This window comes from Aethina tumida, chromosome 3, assembly GCF_024364675.1.
Source record: "Aethina tumida isolate Nest 87 chromosome 3, icAetTumi1.1, whole genome shotgun sequence".
In the NCBI taxonomy this organism is placed as follows: Eukaryota; Metazoa; Arthropoda; class Insecta; order Coleoptera; family Nitidulidae; genus Aethina; species Aethina tumida.
The window spans coordinates 32,061,438-32,088,101 of NC_065437.1; the positions used below are offsets into that span (position 1 = coordinate 32,061,438).

Below are 26,664 nucleotides of genomic sequence, written 5' to 3' on the forward strand. Positions count from 1 at the left end.
CTCAGGGAATCGGTTTTCCTGATAACTTCTCAAAGGGTACGAATTCCCTGTTTTTGAATCTACATATTAATAATTATTTATTCTTACAGTATTAAAACATATAACGGACTTTAAAGTACTAAAACCAATAAAGAGACTTGGGGTGTGAATGTATTTTGGCAGCTTTTGAGCCAGTTGGTCACACTGTGCGGTGTTACGCTCAAGCATCATGGCATAGGGCTCTTTATGTTCTGGGTCTTCAAACAAACCTGCTTTCGGACATAGGCGTGTAAAAAAATCAAAAAAACGTTCTGGAAATGCGCTTTTTCCTTTTTTATCTTTAACGCCACTTTAATTTAGCCATTGCACCGTACTATTTAATTTATACACTGTCCAGCGCTTTGTACATTTTTTGTGTTTTTTTTTTTGTTTGGATCACCTACCGTCAGAACAAAGGAATCTGAAATTTTTTGTATTAATAATTCTGAAATATCAATATTGTATTGAAAAAAATTTGGTAAACCCTGAGTTATTGTATTCGTTTGTCGATCTCCTAAAATATTATTTATGTGCTCCATTTTTCTGCACAATAAACTCGAAAAATAAATCTATTGAAATCTATTGAGGGGATAAATCGCATATTTTAATATTTTCACTGCCGCATCAGAAATAAAATACGAGGCATGTTATCGGCGCAATTTCCATAGAAATATGTTTTTCTCCCGAGTAACATAAAATATGCAAATCGCCCATTTATTCTTGGCAGAATTGTTTTCCAAATACGAGCAAAAAAACTGAATGAAAATGTACCTGCATATTTTATATAAAAGTGGAGTGGAAGATTCCCTCTTGAAATGATAATGAGGCTCAAGATTAGTATTAGGCGAACCCCGCAAGCGAAATTTACTTCGAGTGTTCTTACGTTTAAAATTTGCACAAAACCGGTAGAAGAGGATTGTCGGCAGGACCAATGTGGAAGAGGAAGAGCGGTCTTTTGTTATTCATGCAGCGCCTCGTTCGTCGGGGTTTATAAAAAGGCGAAGGCGCCCTCGTCTCCTCATCCTCCCACAGCCCTTCGAAACTCGCGGAGCTGCTTTGCATCGGCCACGGTTCAAAGATTTAAAATAACTACTCTTTGTTTTATATCTACTAAATGCGTCTTAACCGCAATGGACCGTTCATTCCTTTATCCTGTTTTATGATCAATCGCTTTATCTTCTTTTCAATTTTCAACAGATGTGAACAATTACCAGATGGAATATTTATTTTTATTTCGACAATTTGACATAATCCATTTCATTTATAAAACAATCATTTCTAAAATTATGTTTGATAGAAATGTGGAAGTAAAGTAAATATTGTGTTTTATATCACGAAATCGTTAAACCTTCGAAACCCCCAATCCGCCAAACTCTAAAAATTGGACATTAAAACCGAAGCAGGGAATAGGAAAAAACACTCGAAAACTGCAAATGTAGTGTAAACACAGCTCAAGTTTAAATTGAGCAGAATGGATCTGAAACACGTGACAAGAAGTTATATTTTTATCGGGGGAGAAGGCCAGTTAGTCAGTGGATCGGTCGACCGGAGCTTCAGGATTGGCGTTCACGAATGATTTGGTTGAGTGACGCAGCCATTATTTAAAATTCTTATTGCTGAAAGTCTGCAAATTGATTTCTTTGACACTCCCCGCTCACTCTCTCCCAGTCAGTTGGTCGTGTCGTGCCTGATGAATTTCATTATAATTACATTTTTTTCGACGCCGGGTTCGCGCTTAATTAAGTAAAAAACTTTTCCTTTATCTCCGGCGACGAGTTTAATAAAATCGTTTTATGAATAAATAATTGTTATTTAATTTTTTGCTAATACCGCTAATTCAATTATACCGAGGTGTAAATAGGATTATTCAGCTAATTGAATTTTACGTTTTAACACTTTGTAAATGACGTGTAAAGTATATTTAATGTGTTAAAGGCTTTTTATGAATCCGAATTAAATTTGTAAACAATGTACGTTTACAAATAATCTCTTGTTTTTCCTCTACCTATTAGAGTTAATATATGACTGATATCTTATATCCATAACAAATAGTGTGTGTCCAAATGTATTAAAGGGACTAAAATAGAAATTACCCAATGGAAAGGTCAATACATAAACAAACACCAATTGTTTGTGTATGTCTGGGTTAATATTAATAATTTATTAGTCTTTAAGCAATTTGTATAACTATCTACCAAAGCTTGTTTATACAATACTTCTTTTATTATTTTTTATTTATATCAATAAATATAATAGTTATTAATTTTTAAATGACATAAATAAATATATCACCAAATACCACAATAGCAAGCATAAATTATCCCGGAGTGTCCTTGTAAGTTCGTCAGAGAAGCCATACAATTAAATTTGTGTTTACAAAATGTTTACGGATCTTGACGAGAGGGAAGTTGCTCACTTTCCCCTTTCGGCAGAAACGTGACGGATTAGGGCATTAGCGTCCTAACCCCACCCCGGGAAGATGCCTTTCTAATTACTCACGAATAATTAATGGGGTGCGTCGGGGGAGCTCAATAATACCGCCAATTAAATATAAATCTGAACGGGACTTATTAATCACGGCCGGAACCGCATCTCCCGCGTACTGCCGCTTCAAAAATGAAACGTCTCTTTTGTAACACAAAACGGGCGGTTGGTATTCAATTTTAAAGTGTCATTTTCGCTTTGGAATCAGGATAAAAGTAAATGTTATAAAGCTCTGTTCTAATTGATGGATAATTACAGAAGTTTGGTCCTTTGCTTCAACTTTATCCCGTTTTAATTAAATTACTGCGAAGTGTTGAGCAAAGTACCTTCGTAAAAAGTAAAAAGAAGTAAATTGATAAAGTGTAACAAACATTGTGGGTGCGAAGGAGTGTAAATCCATCATAAAGCCATTCTCTGTGATCAGAGGAGCACTTAATGAGCAACTTCTCATTTAATTAACCACCGAGCCCCAATATTGATGTCTTAGCGAAGATATTAAAGGTTAATGGTTGTCGGGATTCCCCAGTTGGCTGCAGCCGACGAACCCGGAAAGTGAAGGAGAGAGGTTTTCAAGCAGTGCCCGGAGTGTGTCAAAGGATCTGCTAAGTCGGCACACACACGGTTGTGACATTCAGTAGGATCAGAAATCGGCTTATCTGTTCACTCGACATTGCGGCTGACTGCACCCGAAATCTCCCGGATAAAGCGGTTAAATTCTCGACTACTCGTAATACGTAAGGCGGCGTTTTCCTTTTCCTTCCGCCTCCCTTCCACAATCCGCCCGACTCATCTCAGACCTGCTTGTGTCGAGACCGGGTCGTCTCGAGTCTGTTATCCTTTTTTATATGCGGTGTGTTACTTCGAGTTATATATTATGGAAGTCTGTTGGGAGGAAATGGGGTTTTCTTTCAGAACGTATCTCCCTTTTGAAATAGAGATTTGCCTTCTATTTTTCACTGGTTTGTTTTACCAAACGTTTTAGACAAAGAATAAAATATTTTTTGGCAAATGCTCAAACATAAATAGTAATATATTTTTCTTTTTTCTTTCAGCAACAAAGACCAGATCTTCCACGACTGTTGCAACAGATGCACGCCCAGCAGTTGCCTGCCCATGCGGCCCCACCAATACCTATGATGCCTCATCCCGGTTTGGGAGCGCCGCCAAGTTCGGCGGCAAGTTTGTTGGGCCTCTCCGGGGCGCTACCCGCCCAGCATCCCCTGCAGATGCTAGCCTCCAAGCCCGACATTCACAGGCCTGACGATGTCAAGTCCAACAGCGGTAAGTCCACGCTTTCACTGCTCCCGTCTTTTGTCGGAAACATGGAAAATGCATAGATAAACTAACGAGAATCTAGATCGCTGGGTATTAAATGTAAATTTTCTTGTCGAGTGCACCGAAACAAATTTTAATTTCCGGCACAGCTCGGCGTAAAAATTATCGCCGAACTGAATTTATTTTTCGAAGGGTATCTCGCGCATCTCTCATGGCAAATATGATTTATCAGGCGACTAAAATCACTTTACATAGTTGGCTGAACATTGAAAATTGCCGCCGTAACATCGAGAAACTTTCGTCGTGAATTTCCAACATAATGCTTCTTTTATTTTCCCGCGCTTTGTATGCATCCCGGAGAGCGAAGTGAATCATCTATAGACGAGGGATTTTTTTACTTGGACTGGAAATTCACACTCGACTATTTAATGGGCGACTTCAGGCGCCGCTTTCTCAATGCCACACAGTTTCACACCTTCGTGTTGTCATTACATTTTTAATGATCTATTTGAAACTGTCTTTAATAAAAAAACTAGAAGTGGAAGGCGGATGAAGGGCGTTTTATTTCATCCCCATTGAGAACCACTGGAGCCGCCATAATGTTCGTGTATTTTTGAAGCGTGGAAATCTCCATTTAGGTGTGCCTCTAATTATAATTTTAAAGCTTTGGCACCCACTGCTGGAAGGTGTATGTATGTCAACACATTTACAAAGAGTCGAGACAGTGGTACTATTTCCGTTCTTCCACTAGACAAATGTGACATGCATGTAGGATTTCAGAAAACTGCTCCTGTCTGCACAATTAACGTTCTACAGAAAATAAGCGAATTAAAACTCTTTAGAATAATATTTATACTCTGTAGTTAATAAAGCAGTAATAAAATTTAATTAATAAGTAAAAACTGATGATAATACAATCAAAGAAGATCAACATTTTGATGTTCATAGAAACGTGATATCTGATGTTAGTATCCGAGATCGGAGCAAATCATATCGTGACATTATAATATGTTTGGTGCAGAATGGCTGAATAGGATTACCGCGACATCCACTGGAGCCGAAGACAAAAAAAAAAGCAATTTCATTTTCTTCCCCGTTTGCGGCGACGAGTGGAACACGTCGCGCGGGGAAGTCGCTCTCATCCCGTAATATATTCCGTCTGATTCGGAGGCCGCTTCCTTATAAAAGCGGCCGTTTCGCCCTCGCCTGCCGGAATGGAAATTCGGGAAAAATAATGCGGAATGCGCGACGCGTCTGTGAATCTGTGCCGCGCGAAGTAGGGTGCAAACGAGGAACTCGACAAATAACGTCGACAAAGTGAAATTTATAGGTAGATTCGGGGGTGGCAGATTGTGAAAGGAGCAGTTTATTTATTTGAGTGGCTTGTTTTTGTGCCGCTTTTGAGGGCTTAATCCCGCCGTCGACGGGTTTAAATTAAAAATATGCCACCGCTTCAGCTCCGCCGGTTTTGCTCCATCGACAACCTTTGTTCCCCAATTGAGTTTCACAAAAGTTGAATATGTATACGATTGTGTTTTTTTCAGGCATAACTTTTATGGATCGTTTGTGCGAAATGATACGATACAAAAAAATCAATTTTGGAATTTGTATTAAAATGTTAATACCTTTGTTTATGTAAATGTGTAAATTAAATATTTCAAATAAAATTAAAACGTACTTTTAAACGATCTTAATATAAAACTCGTAATTCTCAACGAGGCTATTAAACTGTTTGTGAGACCTTTAAAAGCGAGTCATTTCCAATCATTTTAAATAGTTTGTGGATCAGAATTTAAAATAATACACTGAAGAAATTTGCAAAACAGTCAGTATTTGTGTATTTATTTCTCTCATAATTGTTTTAAAGGGTGAAGCAGGTAACAAAAAATAAATTCCGTTCTCGTACAAAATTGTTAGCTTCAATTAATTAGTATTTGAAAAACAAGCATCAAAATTGAGAACTTAATAATATAAACTTCATCCGCGTTTAAACAATAAATATTTATACAGCGTAATCATCGTTATTACCGTAATATTTCCTTATTTTAGCTTCACCCTTTTGTTAAATATTGTCGGGGAGCACTTCGGGCGAAGCAGTTTATTTTAATAAGTTCCTAGGATGTTTTGTCAGTCTTTATGCTTTCCGGTCGTTGCAAAAATGGGGAGAAAATGTCTTTTAGATTAATCCTCGATCCCTTTTGTCGGGTTTTAAGAACGCTGCACAGCATGCCTGGGGTCGGTTCGCAGCGCAAACACCGGGAGCCAAAGGGGAGATTTTATTTTGGTTTTTAATTTAGACTTCCGATTGAATCTCGCCTTTAAGGAGCGTAATATTCTGGTTGACGAGTTAATTGATTATCGATTATGCCATGACTGTCCCCTTTGTTGTATGTGACGAAACAGTTCATGGAATATGTAAAGCTAAGAGGGTGACTTTTAGTGAACATAATTTTAACGATACGAATACAGTTCGAGCGAGTCTTAATCAAAATTTAAGAACCCTGTAAAGTCCGGTTTACAACGACTATTTTTGTCGGATAGGATTATAAATGACATTTATTGCCGGCATATAAAAATTGTGTATTAAGGAAATTGGTTACATTTTTACACATAGTACGGTTTACGAGCAATCAACTTTACCTGGACATTTTATTAGGTACACGAATAATGCATCATTATCGGCAAATATGTTTTGTAATATTTACAGTTTTACGTCTTTAGAATGCCAATAAAGTTTTGTACACGAGGAATTTAAATATTAAAAATCTGTTGTCGTTGAACATTTTTCCAATGTTCATGAATATATGTGTTTAATGTTTTATCAGAAACATTTATCCTTTCCGTGGTAAAAAGTAGTTTGAATTTATATAAAATATTTTGACGCACTTTTTATTAATTTCAAATGTAGTCAATATTTAATTTTAATTCATTCTCTTAAAATACAAAATATAACTAAATAATTAAATAACTTTGTATTGTAAATGTCTTCATTTTAATTACAGACAATTATTTTGGACGTTTAAAGTCAAACGAATTATAAACTTCCTGTAGGAGCTGAATGATTTAATCAGATATTTTCCAGAAATGTCTGGCCAAGTTCAGCCATTATAAGATCATCTAATTCGATTCAAAGTGAAAAAATTCCCGAGCCGCTTTAAATTACAAACAATCTTAAGTTCGTTTGTTCGTCACGTCAAGACGTTTTCGTTTTTGACGCTTTATTTTATTTCGCGTTATCTGGAACGAGCCATAAACGAGGCGGTGGTTAGCGTCACGACGAGGAAGTTAAGAGATCTGTGTAGTCATGGCGACGAGATGTTCCGAGGAATGCGGATCATTTCACACCAGCCGCACAGTCGAAAGCAATATTAAAATATCTGTCTAATACTTTAAAACAGATTACAAATGTCACATTTCTAAACTTTCATTTAAATATGCTAAATAATTCATAACGATCAACTAATTTCAATTAATTTGTTACGTTAGTGATTAATTTATAAAATTGCTGAAAATCCCACATTTTAAAGTGTTCACATATCGGTGCGTTGGCCTCATTGGTTCTTTGGAGTGGTGAGCAGGGGTTCCTACGAAAAGGGGATTACTGGAAAAAATACGGGAAATTGAATTATATTAATCTGATGGTAGGGGACCCTCCACCTCAATGCGGAACGTTATGAAAACCTCCCACAAACTCGTTTAAGCCTCGGATTAATAACTGGAGCCCGAAATACAAGGGGGATCGATTCAGCACCTGATTTCAATCGCCCAAGTGCAGATTAATCAGTTAGATTGAGGCGTATTTTTTTCCCTAACTACTTCCTTTCAACAATAAAGTTTCAAAGTTGTTAATGTTTTTAAGTGAAGGCACAGCTAAAAATTAACGACGCTGGAAGAAATAAATTAATTAATTGCGAAGCCCTGGAAAAGTGGCTGAGCTTTCCCGCACATAAAACTGGAGAACTGTTCATCTAAAGCGTAGCATCTCGACACCTTGTAAAACTTCGCCAAAGCCGAACCGTAACGTCAACATAATTACTGACAGTAATTAGCACACAAAAAACGTCCCAGCGCTTCAACGAAAAGAGGAGCGTCCTGATGCAAAGCGAATAAAATAAAACATTTTACGAGATTAAATAAACATCTTGGAGTAACTGTTGCACCTGGCGGTAATAAAGATGGAGAGTAAAATAAAGCTCTTAAGTCGCAAGCCAAATTAATTAGTAGTTCTGCAGTTTCAAAGCTCCTGTAACTTAATTCTCAATTAGCACCTCTGGCTTCGCTACCGGCAAATCTATGACTGCGGAATGAACTGCCAAACGAAATAAACCCGTGTTTGGACTTTTACGTGAGCGTGATTTTAATTTTAATGGCTTTTCGTCGGAACCAAATTACACGAACAATGTACGGAGAATCGTTTTTTAAGAATTACCTAAAACTACAAATTGTCATGAAAACTTAATCGTAACGGGAGAACGTAATAAAATTCCGACGGGCTGTTAATCAGAAATCTAAAACTACTTCAATTGTTGCAACTTGCATTTCGTTCTATTGTTTGCACTGAAAAATGAAAGACTAATTAATTTTGCACGAGCCAGTCGGCAAACAAAGCACAGTTAAAGTCTTTAACGCAAAGAAAATGTTCGCGGGCTTTATAAAAGCGTACGTCAAGTACTTAAGATTATTTATTATTCATGGTTCGCAGCTTTATGTATTTTAATTTGCCAAGTTTTCGTATTTTTAGCTTAGCGCACAAAAAAATCTGGAACTGTTGGGAATCAAGGGTTCTCGAATTAAGTGGGGTTAATTTCGGCGGCCACAAGAAACATTATTTATTGCTTATGAGTTAGTAAGGAATCCGGGATTTATGAATGCCACATTTCATCGTTAAGCAAATTTTTAAAAAAACGAGTGATTGCTACGGATACTACAATGAGATGTAGCAAAACCGCCGTGATTGAAGGCAACATCGACGCTGATCGGATAACGTTTGATTGTCTCGACAACACGCGGAACGTTCGATGGCGGCGCCACTGCCGACAAAAATAAAAAAAGAAACCGTCTCTATGCATTTTCCATGTCACGTCGTTTTTGTACAAATCACAAAAGCACAGATCCGACAAGTACACAGATGCACCGCGCCGCTGCCCCGAAAAGGGCTCCCCGCCCCCCAGATTTCCCCACACACAATCGGGCCGCCTCCGTTTCTCGGCTGCTGCAGCGGCGCTCTGTAAAAACAACCGACACGTTTTATACATTTTATCTCAATTGTTTTCGTCTCGATTGTTTCATGTTGCTGCCGATTGGCTCTATGTTCCCGTTTTGGATGCCGTTTCCATGGATGCTGCAGGTATCAACTCGGCCGAAGAGCGTCACGTGAGTACCAATTGAATACATAATTTCATTACGTTTTCCTTCTTTTTTTTTGTACACCAGCGGCGTACAACAAGCAGATTGTTTTCGGTAAGGTGAATGTTATAGATTTTTGTACTAGTTAATGTTTCAGTTACTTAACACAAGACATTAATAAAGAAGGTTACATAATTTGGAATTTATTTTACTCCGACGGCACTTACTAACGAAATAATAACTGCGCCACTGCTTTACAAATCTGGAGCGGTGTTCTCTGAATTTCCGGGATCGAAGCTTTCGTGACAGTACAAATGACTATCGTTACCACTCGCCGCAGACTCTGATATAAATTCGCCCTTTTGTATTTGTGATAATTACTTTTTTTTTATTGTTGGAAATTCAGTTCAATGATTACATTTGGCGATTTGCTACTTAACTATGTTATAAACTGAAAAAAAAATCATTAGTGTACTTATGAAGAATGGTGGATTAATTAAGCTTAAAAAGGGAATGTTAGAATCCAAAGAAGTTTAATTAAATGGGGATGAACTTCTTTAGAACTAGTCCACTGCGACAAATAAACGTTTTTTGAGCTACAATAATTACCAGGCACTAATTCCATCAAATAAACTTGATTAATTTTCTTTGAGACAACGTAATTTTAAAATAAAAACTGCTTAAACTTCGTTATTCATCTTCTGAATGTCGCCGGACTTTTTTGTAACAAATTCTACATTTAACTCCAGGCGGATTTATTATCATTAATTTTACAAAGTGATCATACGACGATAAAACTAGGTTAAAGGATAAAGTTAACAAAAATTAACAAATTTAAATTTAGTTGTATTAATTAAAAAGCTTAATATTGGTGTCATAATTAAATTGATTTTTTATGTTTAATTCCCCACACAATGTGATTTTCATATCATATATCATCAGACATTCAATTAAATCGATTAAACGTTAGTCCTGGTGACGGCAAACAAAAATATCAAATTTTATCCAATTAATTGAGAATTACGGAATTAAAAAACACATTTATTTTATTTTCGACACTGGAAACCAGCTAGAGAGGGGTTATTTCCACAATAAATAATGCTTACCAATTAAATAAAATCAAATATTGCAGTAATAACGATTTTTAATTAATATTTTCCATGGAAATTAATTAAATCATTTATTATTTACATCGATACATGAAAAGCGTAAAACTCCTATATTAAATTGTAATGTTTATCAAACAAAAATACTCATAAAATTTGCAATTTCTATAATAAATTTATACAAATATTTTATATTTATTTTACATTTTTGTATACAATTCAATGTTTAACTTAGTGTTTTAATAATGACGGAACGGGCCAAAATCCTACAAAAACATTTTTTATGCCAGTAATGCAATAAATTGCTAATACGCATATTTTATAAATTGCTGAAAAAATCTGCAGCTTTTAATTTATTTTATTTATTTATTTATTTATACATATGTAAAATGAATCAATATAGTAAACAGTGAGGGTATCCTGTTTTTAATTGCATTTTTTAACAAAACAAAACAAATCAAATTTATTTTCAAGTTATTTTCAGTATTTATTTCTATTAATCCAGTGTGTATATATAACATTGAACATTTCATAAAAATTTGTTTTTTGTTTGAACAATACATTTGATATCATTTAATTTTTAAATTACAATTCAAGTTTATCAGCTTTTATATGTATGAAATTTTTTATTAAAACATAAAAGCAAGTGAATTGTCGTTTATCGTTGGTAATTGTCGAACGTTGAAGATAAAACGCAGAAAAACTGATCCAAAATCAGTATTTTCATTTAAATAAACATCATTCTATTACGGGGAATTGAATATGTTTATGTAGCAAGCAACGGTCCGGAGGGCAGGACGTAAAACCCGTTTTTATGTGCGGTTCCCCGTTACCGGGATAAACAATATCGTAAGATCGTTTAAAAAAAGCAATAAAAACCCCTCGGATCCCGGGTTTAATGTGCTTTATGTAATGTTCCTCTCGGTCCAGTGGAAATGGGAACCGACAAATTCCCCAATTCACGAATCGCTGACCGTACACCACTTGAATGCACTCCAAATGGTATTGACTCTGAAAAGGGTCGACCGTCTTTTATAAGTCAGCGCAGTTTTGCGGTTCCGTCTGTCGATCAACGCGACCATAATTTGTGAATGAAATTGAAAAAAACTCGAATCATCAAAGGTGTGAATACGTTATTTAACTCATCAAGTCGGATAATGACATGCCACCAAACATTTAATATCGCCGCACACATGATCAAGCAGTGGCAAGCCCCCATTAATGTCTTGAGATAATTTATAAAGTCGGCAAACGGGGGTACGCATGAAAGTGAAGCGTAACACGTATAACTGTCAGGACTTGTAGGACCTGCGAGGGTGTGGAGAGCAAAGGACGGGCAAGTCTGAAGCGTAGGGCCGTTAATGTTGTAATCGAGAAGGGAGGGTGTGATTGCACGTGTTGTCCGTCGCTTCTGGCGAAACAGGGGGAACCTTTGGAATATGGGGGAGCCGCGTGGGGCGCCGCATTACTAACTGTCACTTGTACCCGGACCCTTGCCGGACTAATTTGATCCGAAATTCTGAACGGCGGACGGTATCTGTGTACATAACAATTTCAGGCCTATATAAATAGTATATCCGCCGACGACCCTTTGACTCACCACTTATGCGACCTACGCGTCAGACTCATCTCTCCCCGGTCCGCAGTCCGACTTACAATTTAATTAGTTGTGTATTTTGTTTGTTACGCACCCTCTTAATGTTTGGGCTTTTCGTTTTGGCTACTTCCGCGGTCGACGACACATGAATAACAATCATCCAATTCTTACGACCTCCAATTTATTAAAGTGGTCGTTGAAGGATTCGTGTAGGATCTTCTTTGCATCTGTTATTACCTAACTTTCATGTGCTCCCAACCATCAATATAAACGGGACTGCGTGAGTTCAGACCCGATCCATTACAGTTTGATGGGACGTTAACGTAGCTCGTAAAGGAGGTCGTACATATCAGAATTGAAAAATGATGTGTTAAAGTGCAACGAGTGGGAACCGTTGTCGGAGATCATACGTGATTTCTCGACGCCCGCGGACCTTATGAATGGGGGTAGGGAAAGACAAATCTGTGGCCCGGGGTTAACGCCGCCGGAAAGTGGGGTGAGCGTCACGACGGAGATTAAGCGCTCCAGTCATTTCGGGGGATTACTGCGGCTGAACGCTACACCGTCTTTATAATGTTATCTCTCTTGTTGCAAGCCCGCGGATCCAATCGGCCGCGACGGCAGGTGAAACGTTTAATTAGAGAAATGGAGAGTTTCCGAATCGAGGCTGCTTTAACTTATTGTTGGTTTCGTGATTACGATTCCAGACGGAGCTTCTTGAAGTCGTATTTTAAATTTAGAAAAATTGACTTTTTATTGTTTTCGTTTAATGAACACTTACAAATATAAAATAAATTGTAACTAATAATCGGTAATTTGTTCAGTACAATGCATTAATTTGGCGCACATGGATTTTGAAACGTAAATAGAAAAATACCCAATTTATAGTACCTACATCGCAGTGTAAACATTTGGTTTTTAATACTACTGGATTAGAGTTCATTATACAGATGATTACGCTGAAACGTTGAAAAATTCAGTCAGTTTAGAACTACTTTGTTTGATTACGGCATTAATCTAAGCAGCAGCGGGGTTTAAATAATTTAACGATATAATTTCGTGCTGCCGCACGATAAATAATTTTAAGGTAATTTAATAATGATTAAACAAAATAAACAACGGCGATTACCTGAACGAACGGAGGAGGTGTTTTATTTATGTTAATTACCTAACGTGCATTAGGCACATTATATATTTATCGCCGTTTATTTACGTTCCTACGCCCCAACATGAAATAATTAGGCACAGAAAGAATGTGGAATTTTCTTAAATTTATTTCACTACATCGGTGGCATGCTCACGGAATTAACACTACATTTATTTTTATTATACCTAATTATGAAGTAGTTGATAGGAATTTATTTATTTACAGTGCTTTCTAAAGCACCATTTAATATAAATACGCCGTTAAAAATATTTGTGTTGATACTATTACTTTAAAATTAGGTGGGACATTTCATGATTAATCTTTTCATAATTAAACGCTGTTTTTGTAGACGACTTGATTAGTTAACTCTACAAAAGAGAGAAATAAATTTTAATTTTGTTTATTTGATTTGTATAAATCATTTGTTTGTAAGTACATAATGAACGCTCCTATAATAAAACCATTTTTAAAAGTTCATTATAAGAGTTGTTATGTATTTTTAGATTTAGATTTTTAAAAGATTGGTACACTATGCACAATTATTTGTTTAGATTATAACTTATGATGGAAAGAATATAAGCGAATTCCATTGTTGTTTATTGTTCATTAAAACATAAATAAGTTCTGTTGGGTTGTAAGGATTTATTATATTAACAAGGATCAATATTAATAATAACAGCAAGCTATAATAACTGTGCAAACTCATTATGACTGATATATAAACTAATAATTAATAAGTATAAGTTTCGATAGTGCCGAATAGAAATTTGTGTACCGCATCGTTTTCCAATGCAATTTAACGGCTTTTAACTACTAATTTAGTACATTTACTGTAACTCATTAATTCCGAAATATCACGAACTTATCTTTATGCGTCATACAAGTAAAATAGGTCATAAATTTTATTGAACTGTTTCGGGCAGTATATCCAGCTATCAGCCGCCGTAATGGAGAATGGCGAAAATATAAATGAACATTAAACTGGTAACATCTAAAATTACAATGTTTACATTTGTTAATACCCAAGTTATTGTGTAAAATCCGTCAACAATGTAAAATAGTGGCATATTCGCCCTAATTTACTGGATCATAAATAGTGCCTCCGGTTAGGAAACACTGATAGAGTACAAAAGCTGTAATCAATTTCGACCATTCCCTTCCCGCATGTTATTACATCGGTATCGCTGTGTAAATTCGTTTATTATTCTGTGTGTTTGTCTATAATTAACAAAACACCAGAATAAATTATTTCAGTCTGGTTGCCGCGTGTGCTGAAATTGTTTTACACTTTTTATTTTTTGGAATGTCAGTTAATTGTTTCACCCATGAGGTAATTTAATTTAAAAACGGCATGGACTTTTTCAAACAAACCGTGCGCTTGTCATTCTGTGACGTTACGTTCGTAGCCTTTCCAATTTTATTATAAAAATCAGTTTAATTTTTGAGTGGAGTTCATGAAAATTCAATTTTCCGGCAGTTTTTATTATCAAACCGAAATCGCTAGTTTAAATTAATAAATGCAAAATTGGAAGTTTACCAACTCCATCGGAATAACTAAAAATGTTTAATATGCATTTCATTTTGTTAAATAAACGATAACAGGTTTAATGTTAAATATAATTATTGTTGCAGTATGTTGGAAATGTTAAAAATCTTCAAATTTAATGAACAAACAAATATTTAAAATAACTTTAAATATTTACTAATGATACACAATAACTTGATTATACACAAATAAATACCACCATGAATTCGTATGTAAATTAATAAATTATACACTCAGTAATAAGCTAATTTGCAGCATTTTTAATATTCCTTATGGTAATTTATCTTTATTCAAACTTGATTACATACAATTGAAAATTAAATTGTGTGCGGCCACATAAACAGCTAATTATAATTTCTAATTATTAAACACAAATGGTCCTGCACGTTCACACAATATATTCATCATCGGATGTGAAACGTGCACGCTATTTTAAATTTACCCGTAGTTTGTATGTTTGCAATGGTTTAACGGTGGAACAAGTAGTGAAATATATTTTTCCTGACACGCAATCCGAACACGAACGGCTCCTTGAACCCCGGAGTTTATTACACATAAATGTCGTATGTGATTCAATCAGTTACTGAATATGAATACGTTTAAACTGGCGGATGATAAAATTTATTGCCGATTACTCCAAGCTGCGCAAACCGCATTCAAATAGGTGCATTTCTTTCCCCCCACGTTTAAACGTTTTGCCCGAACCATATTTACCTAATGGCGACATAAGCCAAAGGATAATTTCGCCGCCCGTAATCTGAAGATCAGTGTCAAGATTTGAAATTCAGTCGCCGCGACCGCCGTCTGGAGGAGTTGCGGGCGTCGCAGATGGAGCGGGATGTTTATGCGTTTTATTATTAACAATCCGGGACGTGGGGTTTCGGTTTTCGGGACGGCGGGACGGCGGGGAGGGTGCATTTCCCTCTCGTCTGGCGCTCCGCACAACGGTGGCTTGTATCTCTCCGTGACCGCGTGCTCGACCGCAGCGCTACACAAGTTTACATCGCGACCGCAACCCCCGGGCTTGCGAACTGCGGCCTACGCTCCTGCCGCGGAACGGATTACCATTGGCGTGTCCTCGAGCATTCGTCTCACCCCAATTTTGGTACGATTTAATTCCGCTCAACTTAGACGCCAAAAATTGTGTTGCATTTGTTTATGCGTACATAAAATTGTTTCGCTCCTTTGCAGACGCCGCCGTTGAAATATTAGATGCCGGAGGTTTCGGTTTTATCACCTTCCCTTCCATTAAATTCGGCAGTGGCGCGAACAAAACGAGACGGCGATGCCGCCGTTTCACGCGAAACACGTTTAAACTTCGTACACCATATTATTACGCCATGCCGATTCAGTTATTTTATAAGGCATTATTCACGTGCAAATTGGTCGGGGGGAAATTCGTTATTTACACGGCGTACGAAATGAAATTACGGCATGAAACCGGGGCCGTTCTGCCGCAATCATCCGGATCAGGTTTTAATATGTATGCATGAAGCGGCAATGTCACATTAAATATTTTAATTTTTCGCTTAATTATTTGCGTTTCGGGATGCGAACGTTGATTTACTGTTTCGCTTGTTTTCACCGCCGCTTTATAATGTAGTGTTTGTAACAATTGTGTACGATGATAATGATATTTTAATAACACCTATTGAAATATTATTCTATTTAGATGGATCGATTAATTGAGTTAGTATATTCAGGCTATTTACTAAATGATAAAGTGTTGTAAATGAAATTTAAATTTATTAACGTTGCACAAAGTTGCCACATTTATATAAAGGTGATTGAAAATTTAACATTTAACAATAAAATTGGAATTTGAAGATGTCTATGAATTACAATGCACAAGGTTGACACTATTTTGTTATGAATTATATATTATTAAAAATTTCAGTTTGCGTCTAGATTATATAATTATAATATATAGAATATAAATTAAACAAAAAAAAATATTTATTTACGGATAATTATCATACAATTGTTGATCAGTGCATGTTTTGTTATATATATTTAGTCCGCAAATCATAAAAATCTCTTTTATATCAAATGTTTTCACTAATCTTTCAAAATAAAAGATATATCCAGCAGAATAATTTATTCATTACTATACTTCACGTTAATCAATCAAATTTATTGCCCAAGACGTTTTAATTCTTTAACAACTAACATTTTGTCATAATAATTTAAACTGGAAATACACATTTATTTAATAAAAATTCCACCACGTCGACGGCATTCCTTATGTTAATAAATTCTTTCGTGTTATTGCCAGTTGACACCATATCGTAATAAAAGAGAATAAATAAAAGCTTTTCCATAACTGAATCCATCAAATACACATACGACCAAGTAGTTTTTGAAACTAAAGAATTGGCAATTTTCGACAAGTTCGTTTGTATGGGTATTTGGAGTTATCTCATTGGCTAGAGGCACGCGTCAGCTCCCCATTGAAACAATAGTACGACCTTAAAGCGCATGAGTGAATGTTGGAACCATATAGAAATATTTAAGATTAACTATGAAACAAATAGGTGCGAAAAGGCACATTTAAAAATGCCTCTGAAAAACTTATCCACAAAATATTCATTAATTAAATTATTCAAAAATTAATATAAAACTGTTATTACTTGTTTAATTGTTGCTTTTACAACATATTACCCTTTTACCTTTGTTTAAATATTAAGTTATATTCTGTTTTAAAGAATAAAAACATAAATATGTATTTTTTAATACATAATTTTTAATGATAAGTAGATGAAATCATTTTCATGGCATTGTCTACACTGGAAAATTTAACATTTATTAATACTTACTTCACTTTTACCTTACTTATCCCTATAAGTGAGTGAAATTTAACATATGTTAACAGAGTAAATAAATGTATTGTAATATTACAACACTATCACTGTTAAAATTAAAAATACAAAATTTTATTGGAACAAAACGGATTGAAATCGTTTACATTTTCATAAAACAACCATTATTTGCTGTCAGCATTTTTCGTTTCTCATGAAATATAAATAAACATTGATCACCTAAAAAAGTTATTAATTTATTTTTGCCTCTAGCGCACTATTAAATAAATATCACTATCACTAATTGATGTGCAAATACTGTCGATAATCCATTTATGAAGTGAATATTTTCACATTTGTACGCAAACTGAATAAAACCCGATGCCGAAAGCAGTTTCATTTAATTATCAAAAGTAAACTACCAGCCACTGGTGTACGTCTTAATCTAACAAAAAGGATATTGATAAATTAAACGGGCTGTGTAAATTTGGTCTCGTCTTCCGAAAGTAGCACTAATTGGCGTAATGTGTATGTTCGCGTCTTGGCCGGAAAGAGTGAATGGGGTGGAGATCGGAGAGCGGGGAGGGGCACGTTAAAACGCCGGATGTTTTCCGAAGTGAGAGAACACAGGAAAGGGGTGGAATGGAGACAGAAGGGTGAGAAAACGGGGTTGTAAGGGTTTTAGAGACGTCTTGTGCAGCCGCGAGCACAGCAAAATGTAATTAAAGCAGCACCACTCTCTCGAGGAAGTCACACATTTAATTAACCCGACTTGGCGGGTAATCGGAACGTTAATGGAGACGAATATTTAATTGCGTCGTTATTGCTCTTGATGGATTTCTTGTTATCGATTTTAACCCCTTTACATTTTATACCATATTAAATTGATAATTCGACAAATATTAGCTGTAATTACTGCCATGTTTACTTTATACATTGATTTCATTTCCGTGTAAATAATTTGTGTTTGCTGCAAAAACGTTTTGTATCTATTATATGTTTAATATTTTTATTTAATTTACGAAAGTTTATCAGTTTTGTAATATAATGTAGACACGTAATCCCAACAACATAACAAAGGGTGACACTTCTTGTTTATTTATTTATCAATCTATGTAAATTACCCTGAAATATAAATTTAAAAGTAAATATGAAATAAATTCGAAAAGCCGTGACCGCAAGCGTTGATATATTATTCATGCGGCCAATCCACGTCGTCAACAAAATAAAGCCGCTCACGTATTTTTTCACGTTTCGATACGTCCTGTTCAGGAGTTTATCAAATAACATGTCATACATCCAAATGCGTCGCCTCCGAGTAGGCAACATCCGACGGGGAAATACCAAATCTAATATACATTCTGGGAGTGAACCGACCCGAACGATTTCCTCCTCACGGGGTAACCGTATACATATTACATGCATCTGTATGCTAAAACAAACCAATTCGGACCCGCCTCGGCATGTATCAGTTCTCTGGGGGAGCTTGTTAAATTTCCACGGTCGGGGCAAATATAAAAATCGAACATGATCGTCGGTTTATGGTGTTCGCATTATGTTCAAGATGTACCGAATAAAATTGTTGGCGGGGGATGAATTATGTTCAAATAAAAATGTACATTATCAGTGTGGCCCACTACATGCTGTTTAGAGAGTAATTCTAAGTCAGTTGTTAGAATAAAAATGAAATTTGGAAGACTTATACAGGATATCTACAATAACAAGGCGACTTAAATGTATATAATGTTTTTGATGAGTTATATAATTCTCACACACATTTCAAAGTCAATAGTATCAGTAATATAAAAATGTAGAGGAAAATAATAATAAATTTTTTCTTTCTACAGAAAAATATATCTATTGTTTTCGAGTATGGATAAAATTTTCCTCTTGGAAACGAATTGTATAAAATCTGTTTAGATACATTTATCTTATCTTCCAAAAAACACATTTTTAGTTTTTCTATTATATCGGATAATATTAATTATCTATCTAAAAGGTTTTCAATAATGAAGATATATTAAAGTGTGTATAAAATATTCAGAATGTGACAACTTTCGAATTGCATACGGAAAACTAAATATTAATGTAATTTGAGATTGTTTATGTAGATTTCAATCTTCAAATTTTATTTTTATTCTCTCAGTTTTGGACATATTGTGGGCCACCCCGTATATAAGGCTTCGCGTGACGAAATCAGTTGAAATGTTTATTAATGAGCATATTACTTTGTCTCAAATTTGACGTTTCCTTGGATAAATATAATATGTAACTTTGCACGATGCTCTTGAAAATTTAATCAGCGAACATTGTTATTTGAAAATTGATCAACTTTCATATTTAATACTCTCGTACTGGTTATGCACAGAAGTGCTTTACGTCGCTATTGATTCGTTGAAATGAGGAAACGGAGAGTTTTTCGCCGCAATTAAATAATTTATGGAGAGAAACAGCACGATAATTGCATTTTTATGGAGCGCGTCCCCTTCAGTCGCTCTAAATAAATAATTCCCAGATAATTACACCCCAGTGGAAAATGATAGCAAGAAGTAAATGAAACTTTGTTTTAAGTAGTTGGGGTCCTCATAAATAATGTATCAAGGAAACACGGTCTGGAAGTGGAATTTATCCCCGAACTACATTGTCTTATGTTGAATGTTTTATGATTATGTGTGTATTATCCTTTGTTTGTTTTACGTCCTTACATCCCTAATTAAATTCAAGAAAGGGTTACGACATCTTAAATTTTAATTATCATCACTGCAAATTTCTCTATTAGGGGAGTAAGTTACCTTGCGGCGGAAAATGGCCTAATTAAGACCTGGAAATTTACTACATTGAATACGTAACGTTTTATACGATTTTTTTGTTTCTTAGGTAATACCAGACAACCCAGTTTATTGTCCTGCCAATAGACGCTCATTAAACTGATTTACTCCATTGTCTTGTTTTGAAATACGCCATTTAATATTAACGCATTGGCACATAATTGCTTTGTGTCATTGATTATTACCTCCTGGCTTATATTCTCTCAAGCAAGTTAATGTTATTGTATGCAAATGCATTGTTAATTATACTAATACGCTCTTATTAGGCAAATATGTATCAATTACTTCACCGTACAATTTCAAACAAGGACAACTATTCCTGCGGGTGGCATAAACAGCATTCTTTTCACCGTATCGTTTTTATTAGGGGAAATATGCAAACAAGCCAGAAATATCCACGTTTTTTTTTCTGTTTTTCATGCGCAAGTCTCCGAAATAATCCTTTTTCATTACCGAACCCATGAAGCTCGACGCTCCCCGGAATTCAAATTAGCACGGAACCATTGTCGCAATCTTTTTATTCCGGAAGCGGATTTTAAGCGCTCAGCCATTGGCCGGATCCTTACTAATTTCCATGGTCGCGTTTCCACGCGAATCATAATGCCACTTTGTCCGACTATAAATTTTTATTGCCGCTGGAAGTTTTCGGCGGCGCCCCCTTTTTCTGTGCCGCTCCGTACGCTGCGGAGCACGGAACAAGAAAATTGGGCATTTACCGAGTTTTACAATTCAAATTAGGATTTATGGCGGAGCGGTACGAAAAAATTTACAGATAAATAAAACGCGTTGAGGACTTTATTTGCGACTTTTGTAATTCGGGACGTGATTATGCAGAACAAAGTTGTGGTATTAGTACAAATTCTATGTTTTATTCTCGACCAAACGTTGCAACAAAGTAAGTTACATGTTAACACATTATTTATCATTTTCCTTTTACGCCCGTACAAATATCTGAGTTGAAGATGGTGAAGATTAATTTAATTGAAGTGAATTGTGGCGTACGTACAAAACGGTCAACAGTGTGGGGCGGCGAAGCGACGGCGGCGGATTATTTGTAAGCGCCGTCGTGTTGTTAAAATGAATAATGAATTGCACAGTTTAGAATCTAATGCGGCCGCGTGGTGAATTACTAAATTAACCCGCAGTCACACAAAGAAAACGAGGGGCGGGTGCGCGATTTAAGCCCGTGACAATACTAAGTTACCCAAATTAAATTTCGCGGAGACCTCTTCCGCGCCGAGCGTCGCAATAACTCTCCCTTAATTAAATTAAGAAAACTGCTCTCGAGTTTAGAGTTCTGGAAAATATTTTTTGCCGGTAATGAGGTCTTTTGTTTTTCGAGGAGTTCGCGGCAGCCAGATGGAACGACTTCAACGCACAGTCTTCCAAACTTCGCATTTTATTTCACTTTCAATAAGTATTTAATTATTCTATTTAAAATATCAATGTTTCTGTTATTATTAATTAATAATAATTCAGATTTTTGTAAATATGAAATAAAAAAAAATTAAATATGGCAAACTTAATTTTGTGTTTTTTTAAAGGATAAAATTCATTTAGGTATGATTTATAAATTGTAAATGCTGAGGAGAAATCTATGAAGGTCCTAAATTAATTTTTTTAAATTTATTGTTATGATAAATATTTAATTTATTTCTAATTAAAAATATTTTACAAATGTTAAAATTAAAAAAAAAACTGACAGAATTATACCTAGCTCACGACAATATTAAATATCTTGAAATTTATGAGAAATATTTTTATAATTTAGATACAAATTTAAAATAATTTAGTTCAGTGTATCATAAATTAGGTAGTTTTAGAAAGTTTGATATTTTGTAAAAGATAAATTCAAGTATGAATCTCAAAAAATTTTGTTAAATTTATTTTATTTATTTATTTATATCAGTCAGATTTCGTATATATTTCAACAATGGTCAAAAACACAAAAATACTTTAATAAAAGTTAAAAATATATATTTCTGGGCAGTATTATCTATTTATCGGATAAAAATCAAGAAATTTGTAACACCCTATACACCTAATAAAAAATAAACAAAAAAAAAAGGTGCGGAAATAAATTCACCCCTTTCATACCACTTAAAAATGTCGAGATTTATATAACTTCAGATATCGAAAATATAAATCGGATTTTTAATATTGGGTGTAAATCAAATCCTCAGATGAAACGAATGTTGGGAGATTACTGTTCGTGATTTGAGCACTGTGCGCCGGAAGCGATGGGGAATCGCGTTTCGTTGGAGCCCTCCCAGTGTAATTGCACCTCGAGGGTGTCGTCGCGGCCCCATTCGAGATGTTCACACCCCCACGCCCGTGTAATTGTGTAATTTATGAAAGGAGTCGCACTTCCACTATAATTCCAACTTGTAAGTGGGTAAATTGTGCTCGCCCTCTTTGCCTGCCTCTCCGCGTCTGCGGCCGCCACTTGCCGTCTTCAACAAACATATCACCCGATTCCACCCTTTCTCCCCCCGTATACCGGCTGGATTTTTACCACCTCCGCCGTTGTCTTACTTTTGAACTTTGGCTGCACTTTAAAATTTAAAGTCTGAAGGGAACTGCATTTATATTTAAACGGTGTGTTATTTTATAAACATTCCAATAGATTAAATATTTCGATTTCTTGGTATTTCTAAGGACTTTCAACAATCTCAACAATTAATTGATTTGTTCTGTAAAAAATATTAGTATTTAATGTGTTATCCGTCTTCGTGTCCCGGATGTAGCCAATATCCGATCAATCTTCCCACGCAAAGTTGCTTTATATCTGTCGTTCTACGTTTTACCAGTACAAAAAGTTCGCCAGTGCGATTAGACAATTTTAATTAAGGATTTTATGGAAGCCGTTCACTCCCCAGGGTGACAAATGGGAGGGAAATCGAGGCGGACGAGGGGCGGCTGTGGCGGCGACGGTGCTGGGGGGGACTTGGGGAAGACGAATTAAGCCCGCAGTGGAGTAATTGGGAGAGATTAAGAGATCGGTTGTACCACATAAACAGAACCCTGGCTGAGTGAAATCAGTTTTCAATTTGGGATCATTGAATAATTAATATTGACTTAGAGTGTCGCTGTCAATTAAACTTGCTTAATGCGCCCGTCTAATTGGGATTTCGTACGACGGGAAAACCGTTCCGCCCTTTATATATTTTTCCCATCAAACGTTTTTTCTAAATTAAGTCATTTAGTACAAATTCAACAACAACTTTCTGTACAAATACGTTTAAACTTTTAGAAAATTATTTTTAATCATTCAATAGATATTGAAATTGAAGTATAAATTCGACATTCTGTGTAAGTTAAACTTTTTACTATGGAAGCTTTAGTGAAGTTGGTTAATGTAATAATTTACATTTCGATGAGTGAGTTTTAATGTTGTTAATAATTCATCGGTGTCAAAGTTTTGTTAAACGGCAAAACAGCGAACCATAAAAAACAGCGTCCTGTCTATTGAACAATTTGCATAAAACATATCTGTTTTTTATTGCAACAATCCGGGCGCGGTGATGAGGCGTAACAAAACCGCAAAAACACGGGGCAATTCGCCGGTGTTACAAGCGTTCCCGACAAACTACACCAGCACCATGTTGATCAATGTCATGCAGGAATATTATTAGTTGTTGGAAGGGCACAAGCTGTGCCATTAAACAACATATTGTCCATTATGAGGCCATAACAGTTACATTATAATCGCTCCGGGGGGATAATTCAATATGCCGGTCTGTCAAAATGAGGATATTATTGACGAGTTCACTTATTAGTATTGGAGTTTTTGGGTTAGGGGTGGCACTTGATTCAACCAGCATTAAGAATTCAAAAAGGCGCCGAGACTTAATCCATCAGCACGTGAGGAGTGCTGCACGCTGTTTAACAAATCCATTCGAGGATCCCGCTTTCGATTCCGATGCGCGTAAAAAATCCGAAATTTCCATGCATAGTAGAAATCTCTCTCGGCGCTCTCAATTTCCCAAATGAAAATAGTATGCGGGGCGGCCAGGGGGACGGCGACGCGAACGCGTAAAAGAGGAAAATCGTAAAAGAAGAAGGGTAAGGTTCTCGTTTTTTATTTAGCGGGTTGCTGCGTGACGGCTAAAAGGGACGGTGGGGGCGGATGCCGGGGCGAAAATAAAGCGGGGCATTAAGCCGGGCTGACAGCCCGAAGGAAGACTGGTTGGGGAGACTAAATGGATTAGATACAGACAGGAGAATGAAAAAATATTACACAACTAGTGATGATAAAAAGGTGCGATTTTAATCCGGTTCGTCGAGGGTGGATAAGCAGAGATTCGCACCGCTCGTTTTGCAAACGGAATTGTTTTTTACCAGACCGCGCTTTTTTCCACCTTTACATCGGGATCATTGGGAAAATGATAAATTTAAGCGGATGAAACGGGATTTTTGTTTCTTTGGATTTGGCTTTTTTACTCCCTACTTTATGGGGGGCTTAATGGAATACTTGGCAATTTGTTTTCAATCTTCATACAGAACGGTGTTACCTTTCTATTAAAATTTCTAATTAATTATCTGTTGGTGGTGGTTCTTTTCGTTCTTTACAGCACAAAAACGACTAGGTGCAACCCATAATTTAGGTGTTCAAATTGGACAAAAGCCTTTTCCACTTTGAATACATCCGCCGGTTCCGACCACATAAAGTAGCGAGTGGGTAACGCGGTGGCAGACAAACATGTTAACTCGCAAAAAAAGCAAAGTGAAAACAACGCGGAGCATTGTGCTTTGCTCAAGCGAAAATGTTTAATAGATAAAGATACCACCAGTCATAAACAGCGAAAAGCTGGAAGCGTCATTCTTTATGGTTCCACGTCGAAGATGCACACTCTCCACTTTATACGTACATCTTTGCATTTAATGTCGGGCACATAAAACTCCCCGGCACGGTTATCTAAAAATGCGAGCATTATTTCGTATTTTTCCTCAAATTGTGTTGTTTGCATATAAATCTGTTAGTTCTGTTTTATGAGCACTTAGACGCATACAATGTTCATAATTTTACTATGTGCTACACTTTCCGCGTCGGCGACGCATGGGACATTAGCTTCATTGTTATAAGTGCATTTCTTACCCAAAAAAATGCCATACATATTTTATAACTTACTAAGTGGAGGGTAGGACGTATATTTCGGGAATTAGTGTTTTACTATGGGGTTGCCGTTAAAAATTGAGTGACTGTTGAACAATGTAACAAAATAAAATATTTTTTACAAAAAGAATACTATATTCAGAATGATTCAAAGACACGTCAATCTAAAATTTGGACTACTATAACATGATGTTTGATATCCGTCTATTTTCTTAAAATATTTTGAATTAACTTCTTTATTTTAAATTGGAAACTACACAAATTTTCACAAATGAAATAACATCTACATTACCAACAATATTAGTTGATATTAGTTAAGTTCGTGGCACACACATTAACAAAAAAGTACCTTATCAGTAACCATTAATAATATTCCAAAATATTAAAGGTTTTGATATTTCCATTTCCCATAAACTGATATGTTATAATATAAAATAAATATTCTATAACTCAGAACGTATATTTAGATCATTATAATTTTATCATAAATATATATATATATATGGTAACTAAAAAGTGTGTATTAAGAAAAGAGTTCAACAAAACGATTATAAATTTACCTTTTACTAGTTCAAAAACATTTAAACTTTTAAATTTAATCCGGCTTAAATTAAAGTAAACATAAATTTAAAATAATTTTAAATTTATATTTGAACAGTCATTACTTAACTTAATAGTTTATTTTCAAATAAATTTTCAGACGAACCAAACACATATAAGTTGTACTTTTACAACAAAATTGCAGTTTGAATATATTTCAGGAACGTTGAAAGACTAACGTATTTCATTAAAATCCAATTTGAAAAATTGTAATACCGTCATGTATGCGAATAAGCGCAATGCTAAATAAAGAGCTGAATAATATATCACGTTATTTTCAATCTGCTCCGTACGAATCATTAAACTTTAATATAAAACTTTTACAAGGCACTCTCCCGCTCTCCATCGAGCGCACGCACACATGCACACCGAATCCGAATGGTACAGCTATTTGAAATATGAACAAAAATCTGGAGAGCATAAAGAGACGACCTTTATTGAAGTTTATAAATAATGTAGCGCAGTGTTTTTGTATCGGCTCCGCTATCAGCAGGGGAACAATTTTATTTTATGCTATCTGGTTGGCGAGTGGCCAACTACAATTCTTACTGCGCTCTCGCTGCGATTGTACGAGCGTTTAGGAATATTGCCAAACCTAGAAATAATGATGCCGAGTCGAAAATCTTATTTTACTCGAATGGAACTACTTTACGTTATCTCCTTTTAGTTTTAGTGTTTCCTCGATGGATAAATACGGCGTCTCCGACATATTGCGAAATTTATTGCGACCGCCGTTGTAAGTAACAGTATTAGCACAAGATTTCTTGATAACGTTTTACATTTTTATGTCTCACTACAAAAAT

The 26,664-nt window shown here is 35.6% G+C and overlaps 1 protein-coding gene across 2 annotated transcripts in view; it reads left to right on the top strand.

Moving 5' to 3' along the window:
• Window positions 1–26,664, top strand: part of LOC109599876 (transducin-like enhancer protein 4) — a 123,348-nt gene that overhangs the window by 80,853 nt on the left and 15,831 nt on the right. For both annotated transcript variants that reach the window (XM_049965758.1, XM_049965759.1), the window contains 2 exons: window positions 3,555–3,783; window positions 9,125–9,150. In XM_049965758.1, coding sequence (XP_049821715.1) covers window positions 3,555–3,783; window positions 9,125–9,150 — 255 coding nt within the window. The remainder of the gene's footprint in view (window positions 1–3,554; window positions 3,784–9,124; window positions 9,151–26,664) is intronic.